Source organism: Myotis lucifugus, unplaced genomic scaffold, assembly GCF_000147115.1.
Source record: "Myotis lucifugus unplaced genomic scaffold, Myoluc2.0 scaffold_46, whole genome shotgun sequence".
In the NCBI taxonomy this organism is placed as follows: Eukaryota; Metazoa; Chordata; class Mammalia; order Chiroptera; family Vespertilionidae; genus Myotis; species Myotis lucifugus.
The window spans coordinates 4,928,401-4,938,488 of NW_005871094.1; the positions used below are offsets into that span (position 1 = coordinate 4,928,401).

The 10,088-nt window shown below is 53.2% G+C and overlaps 1 protein-coding gene across 1 annotated transcript in view; it reads left to right on the forward strand.

Annotated features, from left to right (window-relative positions):
- The window catches only part of PLXNA4 (plexin A4), a 346,359-nt gene extending 336,533 nt beyond the window's left edge, over positions 1-9,826 (forward strand). Inside the window, exons 30-31 of the mRNA XM_023753514.1 lie at positions 5,095-5,245; positions 7,180-9,826. Of these exons, the coding sequence (XP_023609282.1) occupies positions 5,095-5,245; positions 7,180-7,275 (247 nt within the window). The 3' untranslated portion in view covers positions 7,276-9,826. The remainder of the gene's footprint in view (positions 1-5,094; positions 5,246-7,179) is intronic.
- Positions 9,827-10,088: the final 262 nt, after the last annotated feature.

Sequence of the window (10,088 nt, forward strand, 5' to 3'; positions counted from 1 at the left end):
TGCAAGGTCTCTGTGATGGGACCACTGGCAAGGAGGAAGGGAGCGGGGATGTGAAGGGCTGGGAGCATTTCTGAAACATCTGCATAGAGGACACTCCGGAGCATGGCCTGTTGGATGGAGATCAGAATAATGCATGCACCAGGCTAATGGCTCCCTTTCACTTGATGCTAAATGAGATTTGTGCCACGCAGCTGCTATGGGTCATGAGTAACCCCAGTTCATTTGGTTATTTTTAGGAGTGGTTTGATGGTTTCCACTCCTTATCCCACCAGTTTCTTAGCAACCAGTGTCACTCTCAGGAAAGTCATTCTTCTCTTGCTTGAGGTCCCAAATCACTTCTCCTCTCATTCTGGGATGAGGGTACAAAGATGGAGGGGTGAGGAAACCATATGACAGGTCTGGAGACCAAGCTTCTTGAACTTGGTGATGAACGGATCAGTCCTACTCTCACTCCCGGGAGACTGCCTCTGGCTCCCTGAAAGGGACCCACTCAGGACTCAGGACCCAGCAATCCTGGTCTCCCACTCACCCTTCCACGGGCACTGGCAGCCCCCAGTTCAGAAGAACAGTGGTAGAACGCCCTCCCGAGGTCCTCCCATCTCTGAATCACCTGCCCAGCTGCTGTGAGCACACAGACAGCCTGCATGGGACTCAGGCTCCGTAACTCACCGCACCCTCCACACGTTGGACAGGCCTCTGTCCCGTCCCATGAAGAACCAGGGGTTCCCTTGCCACCCTCTGTACATAAGGGGTAGAAAGCGTATGGATTCAGGAGGCCTCTTCAGTCTGTTGTTGAACAGCCTGGATGGTTCTATCACATTTCTGCTGGTTTGCATCTCCTGGAAGTTCATCCACCTATTCTCTGTCGCATTCTTCCACCCCATTTCTGCCTCCAAGTGCCTTGCAGTGCTGATGGTTGGGGGCCCACTGCAGACTCCCAGTCTCCGCTGCCTCCATCCAGGCATCGGGGCTTTTGCCGTGGCCACATCTAGAGAAAGAAGACTCTCCTGACTCCTAGCAGCAGTCAGCTGCTACACTCATCTTACAGAGAACTCAACCATGCCTGGTGTGTCACCATCAGTTGTCATTTCATCACCAGTAGCAGAAAACATTCCTGTTCGGTAGTAATTTCCTCTCGTGTTAAATTGGAAGAGCTTCAAGGTTGTCCTCTCGGCCACATCAGCCTCGCTCCCTTGCAACCACAGGCTTTCCTGTGGGAATGAGTTCAGTGGCCCACAGCTGGCCCACTGGGGGGTGGACGAGGGGCGTGTCACACACAGGAATGCCATCGATCACAGGTGTCACCGCATGGAAAAGGTTACGAATTTTAAATATTTAAATATGCCTCCTAAGGAAACCATCCATTCACAATGCAAAGCTGTGACAGTTCACCCTGGGAGCAATACTGGAGGTAAAGTATAGGCATTTCATTAACTTGTTCATTAATCCCCGGGTCAAACATTTATGGTATCCATCATGGCTGCATTGGGCACTCAGGAGAGATTAGACTTGATCCTTCCCTGTGGCTCTCATGGTGAAGGGCACACGGACAGGCACTGGGCAAGCCCCACAAGCCATCGTAGGGGCTCTCGGGGAGTGAGGTCAGTGAATGATTCACAGGGAGAGACGTGTGTGCAGCCACCTTAAAAGGCAAGTATCCAGGGACATCAGAGCGTCAGGCCTCAGTGTTTTTCACATCTGATCTTTATCCTCGAGGTGTTTAAAGGGATGACAACACTTAGTTCTTCTCTTAGAGTTCAGGGCTTGGAGATCACCTTCTTGATCCCAAAAGTAGAGCTGAGACACCCACCCTGACACACCAGGCCAATCCGGTAGAATCCCATAAATGTGAAACCCTGCAGACTGGCCAACAGTGGAGGATCCAGCTCTCTGGGGCCCTTCCCTTTAGAACAACTCCCAAGGACTGATTTCGGGACCACAGGGTGCAGACATCCACCTGGTATGAGCAAATGCAGAGAAGAAAGCTGGCAAAGGCCAATGATGGGGCCTGGACCTCCTCAGTGGGTTTTGGCCAACCTGCCAGGGCCTGGCCAGCTCAAGGACCATCCTGGGGACTTTCAAACACCCATCCCTTCTGAAGAAGGACTCAGCTGCAGGCAGAAATCCCATAGGAGCAAGTTCATGTACAGGGACCCAGGCTGACCTTGCCCTTCCTCACTGCACAGCCAGCTGATAAGAACACTCTGTGAAGTTCATTACTGGAGCATAATTGCATTCTTCACAATCAATAAGGCTGCTCAGCAGCAGAGCCCAGCACAAGGACTGGCACAGCAAGGACTGAGGAAGAGGCAATTGTGCACACAGCAGAGAGATGCCAGGGCAGGGTCATTATCAGGTTCAAGGGGTGCTGTCAAGAAGGTGGGGCCGGACAGTAGGGAGACGGCAAGGCAGAGGTGCCAAACCCTGCAGGCAGGATGGGCCCACTCAGCACCAGGCAGGGCCGGGGATGAGAATGGGACAACAGTTCTGCAAGCCCCACCTTCATCCAGGGCATTGTGCTGTTTGTTGCTATGATTGAGACCTTGCTGAAATAGGACATGTAGTCAACCCGCTGGTGGGCTAGTATATGGCCCCAGACAGGCACTGGTCCGATCCAGAGCCCTCCACACAAGCAACAGAGGAGACATGGGGGCTGCTCAGTGCGGACTTGGGAGAATATGTGAGGTGGAGCGGGCCAGGTGGAGCCAGGTGGAGCTAGGTGGGGCCATGGCCCACGACTTCAGATGAGAAGATCAGAAGATCAGAGCCCCTGCCCTCTGCCCACTCTACTCTCAATCCTGCCCACCCCCCTTCTCACACAGTCACACTTTCTAAATATTCCCTTGGGAGACATGGACTGGGCTTTCAGTGTGCTACAAGCCGTTGCAAAGGGACAGAGTGTGGACATCTGCTCTCTCCATGGAGACGTGGTCATCTACCCCAGGGACGAGAAAGGCAGCAGTTTGCAAAAAGCCTGACAGAACCATCCATCCACCTGTGGAAGGTTCACAGGCAGGTAACGGACACAGCAGGAGTCTTTGCTTGTGCTGACAGTCCTGTCCTGTCGGGGGGACCTGAGTTTCCATCCTGGTCAGTCCCTCTGACTGCCCAGGGGTGACAGAGTGTTACTGCCTGGAGGGACCTCTGAACCTGGCCGTGTTAGCCTGGAGCTCGGGTCATTTGTTCATTTCTTACCATTAGGACCTGAGAACACAACCTGACAAACATACTTTGCTCAGTGAGCATGGAATTGTGAGGGGACAAGGACACAAATCTCCTTGGAGTGGCAGGGGTGGGAGCCACCGAGTCCCCTGGGTCTGCGCTATGAATTAGAACATTGGCATTTATTGTGTCCCAGCAGTAGTGGCAATGAAAGGCTGGAACTTTTATACCTGCATTAAGTGGCCCAGAACCTTAATATCTGAGGATGTCCTGGGTGGGTTGCAGGCCTGGAGCGGGCTCCCTGGTGCGAACCGAAGCACAGGAGCCAGAATGAGACAGGACCCAGAGCTGAGGCCCAGACTCGCGAAGATGAGGAGGGACCAGGGAGCAGAGGATCCCGCCCTGAAAGAAGCCTGTGGCGGATGGAAGTCCAATGAGATGGGGCAGGACGGCCTCTCCTGAGCCCCGGGCTTCTCTGGAAAAGGCCATTTCATTAAGCGCTTGTCCTGGTGCCTATCTCGACAGCACGTCATGGGCCGAGACCTCCCGCCAAAATGCAATCAGTTCAACCATGCAGTTGGCGATTGTGTCTGTGTGGCGGGTCCCAGAGGGATGGAGTTACTCTCCCACCAGCCTGTCCCTTGCCAGAGGGCACAGATTTCATCTCCCTCCCACTGCCTTCCTCATTTTCCAGACAAAACGACAGGTCCTCAATCACAGTGTGACCGTGGCTCAGAGCAGCGGCCATCCTGCCCCACCAGCCCAGGGATGCCCTGGCGGCCAATGGAACTGTCATTCTGTGGCAGGCCCTTGAACACGATGCCAGCCTATCACCCCAATCCTGGACACCGCTGGGGAGCAGTGGAGGTTGGGGACCAGGACTGATGGGTGCATGGTCCATGCAGTGAGGGGTATGGGAGAGATACAGGGCTGGGGTCCCAGGTGAGACTGTTCCAGAGCCTCTGAAGATGTCCCTACTCTTATCTGATCAAGCCATGGGTCCTGGGAAGTCCCAGGGCCTGTCATTGTCACCCACACTTACACAGGTGAGAGTGGGTGCCTCTCCTGACACTGTGTCCCCAGATGTCTCACTTGTCTCCCCTAGTCCCTTCCCTGGCGACTGTCCCCACCCCCCTCTATTGTAGGTGCTTGGGCTTGTTCTCCCAGCACCGAAGGTCCTGCAGGCCTCTGGGTGTGCGGGACTGTCTCCTCATCCCCCTGCTTGTGCAGCTACCTGGTCCCTGTTATGTGGCTCATCACATGCAGAAGGTGCCCGGGAGAGGGTGGGCGGGGCTGTCTTTGGGGCAGTGGGCCCTTCGGTTGCTCATTAGGAAACTGCACAGCTCCCCTCTGGCGGAGAGTTGGGGTTTGCTGCATAAAATGTCAAATTGCAGAAATTAAAAATGTAAATGCTGGCATCTAATTAACCAGTTGACAGCAGTGCACAGCTGCAAGTGACAGTGACTGATTGCCTTCTGCCAGCCTCAGTCCCCAAGCAGCCCCAGCTCCTCCCGCTTAACCCCAGGAGGGAAGGACATCAAGGCAGAGCAACTGCTTGGAAGAGCCTGTGGGGCCCGTGGAGGGACCTCTTACGTGTATGGAGGCGGTGCCAGGGGGACATGAGAGACTTACTGGACCTCGGTGGGAGCAAAACCAGTGCAGAAAACAGCCCCTCCTTTGTCCTGGTCCTACCGCTGTGCACCCTCTGACGATGTCTGTCCACTCCTCACATCCCTGCCTCTGTGCCTCTTGCATCCAAAGCTGCAGAGGGCTCTCCTGGGCAGACCCAGCAGCCCAGATGGGAGAGCGCCCACCGTGGTCCCCTGGGGTCACACACAAGCATTGCTGGCCCAGACGGTGCTGGCGGTGTCCCTGTCTCCTCCGCTCCACGTGCACCGCTCCAACCCCTTTCCTCCCCACCCATCCCGGCAGGTATTATTCGGACATCGGGAAGATGCCGGCCATCAGCGACCAGGACATGAATGCATACCTGGCCGAGCAGTCCCGGATGCACATGAATGAGTTCAACACCATGAGTGCGCTCTCGGAGATCTTCTCCTACGTGAGCAAGTACAGCGAGGAGGTGAGCCCCACCCTGCTGCTGGGCCAAGAGCCCCACCCCAACACCTCCTGCCTCTGCTGGGAAAACCCTGCCCCAGGACTTGGGCTCCCTGCAAACACCAGAAACGTTCCACTCTGTCCTTCCTGCATGAATCCGGGTGCTTCTCAGACATACAGATCAAGTTGCTGTTTCTTTCCGTTTCTCTCCTTGGTTCCCATTTCCTCCCTGCCATTCCCTCCCTTTATTTTTTTTCCATTTCTCTATTTGATCTAATTTTCTTTAAACAAGCTATTCCCCTTCCCCATGGGCAGGCCATATGGTATGGCATGGTCTGGCATGGTATGGTGCGGTACAGTATGCTATGCTATGCTATGCTATGCTATGCTATGCTATGCTATGCTGTGACACAGTAGAGAACAGGATAGATGCAGAACAGAGTCGAATGGAATCTGTTTTTACTTGCTATGCTCCCTGCTTGGAAAACCTTACCGAGGTCACTGCCACTGCAGACACCACCTTCTTTCTGCTTGTACAGGTGTTTATGGGAATTTTCTTGGTCATGCCAACTGAGACCAAGGGTTCAGGTCCAGGCTCCCTGTGTCTGAGCAGCAGGATGGCCACCCTCTCTATGCCCTGGCTTCTCCCCCTCCTCCCAGCCTCGTCACCCAGAGAGGGTCTAGGAATCCCAGGTGGAGGCAGGAGCCCCAGCAGGGTGCAGGGCCTGGGGTCCTCCATAACCAGGCTATGAACTTCAAGTGCAGGGGCAGCCCGAGGCGGGCAGCTGGAGGGAGGGACCCAGGACAGAAGTAAGGATGATATAGAGTGTGCGCTGTGTGAGTGCAACGGACTCATCTCGGAAGGAGCAGTTCTTTAGTCTACAATGCACTTGTCTGCTGTCGGGGTTAAGACACCCACCCTTACGAAACGTTGGTGCCAGTAATTGGTGATTCTTTGCTATGTAAGAAGTTGGCAACTCTATTGCTTTCTCCCCAATTAAAAATACATGAAATCCAAAGCTCAGGGAGCCTTCCCCGTCTCTCCTCCCCTCCCCTGAGCTGCTCCCTTACCCCCTAGCCCCTAGCCCCAGTGGATTCCACCCCTGTGTGCTGTGCACCCCTCCTGGAGCAGACATCCTGCAATGAGTGCTCATGTATGTTGCCTGACTTCATCCTCTCCCCTGGAGCAGCCCAGAGAGGGCTAGTAGTTCCCACATTGCACAGATGAGGAAATGAGTAACAAAGATGGGGTTCAGAGAGGTTACAGGTTTGTTTCATCCCAGATGACCCAGCTAGAAACTGGCAGACCCCTTATTCAAACCCACATCTCCTGAGTCTGAGTCAAATTCGAACACTTCTCTTCCCGTGCCGCAAACGCTCGCGGCCATTGTCCTCCACCAACCATCTGATCTCAGAAAAGGTTTTGGCAGATATTATCCATCAGGTGTTAATGACCAATAAAGCTTAAGATATATTAAGTTCCTAGTGGTATTTGTTTCTTAATAGACCAAGTGAAGCCAGTGAGTTCAGGTTTTCCTTTATTGGGCAGGGAATTTCTTAATATCTGCAAAATCACATTCCCCGAGATGCTGGGGTCTGGAGCTGTCTGAGGGGTAACATGCAGGTATCTGGAGCATCCTTGCGCAGGTGTCTTCTGCCCACTGCCAGCTGTCCTACGTGGGCAGTAAATACCCGTTTATTCAGACGTGCAGATCTGTGTGCTGACATCCTGTATTCATTGGCAAACAGGTGCCCAGACATTGTCCGTGTATCCGAGTGCCCTCCACACTCCCCATCCCTGTTACTTAGGCTGTCTGTCTACCCAGCAGCTTCATGTGTGCAGCTTCACATGCACACGTTTTCCCACATCTCTGACTATGCCCCCCGTCTGTGTGCACCCTAAGAACACAGAACACATACATACAAATGGTAACCTCCCCGTTCTCGCCCCTTCCACAGATCCTCGGACCTCTGGACCACGATGACCAATGTGGGAAGCAGAAACTGGCCTACAAACTAGAACAAGTCATAACCCTCATGAGCTTAGACAGCTGAGAACCGTCCTTCCAGGGCCCCCCTGGAGGGAGGGACACACCAAGCCGTGCCTCAGTCTAGATTATCATCTTTACCAAGTGCAAGTTCCGACTGGCGTCAGCAGCATCCCCTGTGCAGCACTGTCTCTCTCTCTCTTTCTCTCTATGCCTCTTTCTGTCTCTCCCTCCTTCCTGGATCCCTTCTCTTTCAGTTGCTTGGCTAATACACTTGAATCAAGCCACCAACCCTCAGCTAGTCCAGGATGGCCAGTCCTGAAGAGAGGGTCTGGACCCGAAGATTCCAGAGGGGGCTCTCTTTCCCGGCTGACCCCACGCATCAGCAACAGGGCCCACAGATGGATGAGGAGCCATGGATAGAGGACGTTTCTATGCTGCTACTTCACCTTCCACTTCCTGAGAGCCCCACATCAGTCCGAACCTTGGCCTAGAGAAGAGACAGTGAGCTCAGTATTATCTTCGCTGGGAAGACATCAACTGGCTCTACTTTCCCACATTTCCATCCCCAAGGGGTCAGTCAGTGGTATGATCCCTTTGCAACTGTGAGAAGAAAGGCCATACCTCCTGCATATGACCAGAGTTGAGGGCAGGGGCTGAGGAGTTGGGGGGTGCTCTGTGAGCTGTCCCTCACTTGTTGGGTTGGCATCCAGAGGTCTCCTTGTCCCTTCTAGTCTTCTTGGAGTTCTTCCAAATGCCCATAGGGACCTGCCGGCCAAGCCTCCTCCTCTGCCTGTGGAAAGCCAGACAAGAGAAAGAATAGCAGTTACATTACACCATGGGGATACTCCTAACCTTCTACTATGGCTTATAGTGGCAGAAATGTAACATGGAGGGCGAGAAGAGGAGAGTTCACCTGCCCTGGAAGCAGAATTTGTTTTCCATTCACCCCCAAGTGCACGTGAATCCCAACCATAGTCACCGGTGTACCATTGCCAGGTCCTCGTCTAGAGAAGGCACCTCCATCCCCCTTGGTCATCACTCATTGAGGGTCAACATAGAATGCAGAGTGCATCCAGGAGATTCTACCTCCAGCCGTCTCCATGGCTCCATCTCCACCACGCTTCCTGACAACTCTCTAGAAGGCTGGGGCAGACAGCCTAGCCTCTGTCACCCTGCAGAATCCGCTGCCATTGCTTTATGGGTAATTTTGTCACTGGACTGTCCAGACCTCCTGGGGTATTATTTCATCAGCATCTCAGTTGTCTCTTCAGTCACTTGCCTCCCTCATCTCTTAGCAGCCATCACTGAAGGAAATGCACCCACGCACAGCCTCATGGAGACCAATCAAAATGCCAGCCAAGCTCAGCCCCTGGCTTGCCAGGTCTGGGAGGACCAAAAAGTCAAGCTGAAGGTCATGGCCAGAAATGGGAGGAGGAACATACAACTGACCTCAGCCCTGACATCTGTCTCTCCATCTGTCGCTCCATCTATGGATACATCATTTTAGCCAGCCAGGTAGATATGCATTCTAGGTGAGCATGGACTACGGTGAGAGATGCTCTGATGAGAGTCATGGAAACCTGGAGTCGTGAAGGGACCTTGGAGGCCACCTGGTCCAGTCTCCCACCACCAGCGAGAATCTCTCCTGGCAGCCCTGGTGTCCAGTGGTGCGAGTCTTCCCTCACATCTGCAGCGTCAGACATCATTCCTTGTCATCCACCCAAAGGAGCCCCACGTGGAAAGGGGAAGGAACCACATCATTTCCAACAGCGTCTATGGAGCATCTTGTGCTTTTAAGAAGGCTCACCCCTTTGGATATGAATATGTGTGCATGTGTGTGAGCTCACGCGTGTGCACGCCTATGTGTGTGTACGTGTGTGCACCCCAGCAGGCAGAGAGCTCAGGATTTCTTGTCCTGTGTAGGGGGATCTTGAAATGTTTCTTCTCTACCCTTGCTCATCAGTTCATCCTGCAGCTCCAGGACATTTCAACACTTGCTTTCTATGCTGAGTGCTGGTGAGTGCAAGGAGAGGTCACCTGTCCATAGGAAATCAGGGTGGTCACAGGCTGAGAGAGGCCTGGACGTGACTGGGGTCAGGCAGTGGTGACCCAGAGCAGGGCATCACGTGGCATCAGGGAGGACACATGGTGGACAAAACACAAGAAACCTAACAGACGGGAAGAGGAGAATGGGGAAAGATGCATGTCAAGGGGGGGAAATAACCAAAGGTTTTGGCAAATGAAGTGCCAGGTGAAGAAGCATGGGATTATGGAATTTCTACCCTAATCATTTGATTTTTCTCCCAAGAAGCCAGGCGCCCTGGCAGGCCAGGAGGGAAGCATGTGGGAGGCGGGCTGAGGAGGCAGCTCGGCCGCTAAAATATTTTTGCACATGTCAAGGATTGGGGAGGAGAGAGACACAAACATATTTAACACAGATTTGCTGAATGGAAATTGTGAGTGTGTGCGTGTGTGTGTGCATATGAGTGTGTTTTTACTTGTTTTTTAAGTTTTGCACAGATAGAGAAAAAAATGAACAAGCAGAAAACAAAGACTGTTACCATGGTTCTGCTGAAGCCTCTATTTTTTACTGGGTTATTATTATTGGTATTGTTCCTTTGTCGGTACAGACTTTTCTTTCCATGTTTTTGTTTTAAGAACTTTGAACACCTCAGAGAAACATAAATGTCAGGAAGAAGGGGAGAGAAGAAGGGACAGACTTGCTCGCTCTCCTCGTTTCTCCGAGGGAGGAGGCCAGGCAGGTTTTACTTGACTTGGTGGAAGGGTTGTTGCCGGTGCTTTGTCTGCCCGCAGTCCTGGCAGCCTGCGTGGGGCCTTAGGGATGGAGAGACAGGACAGCGTCACACAGAGCCACAA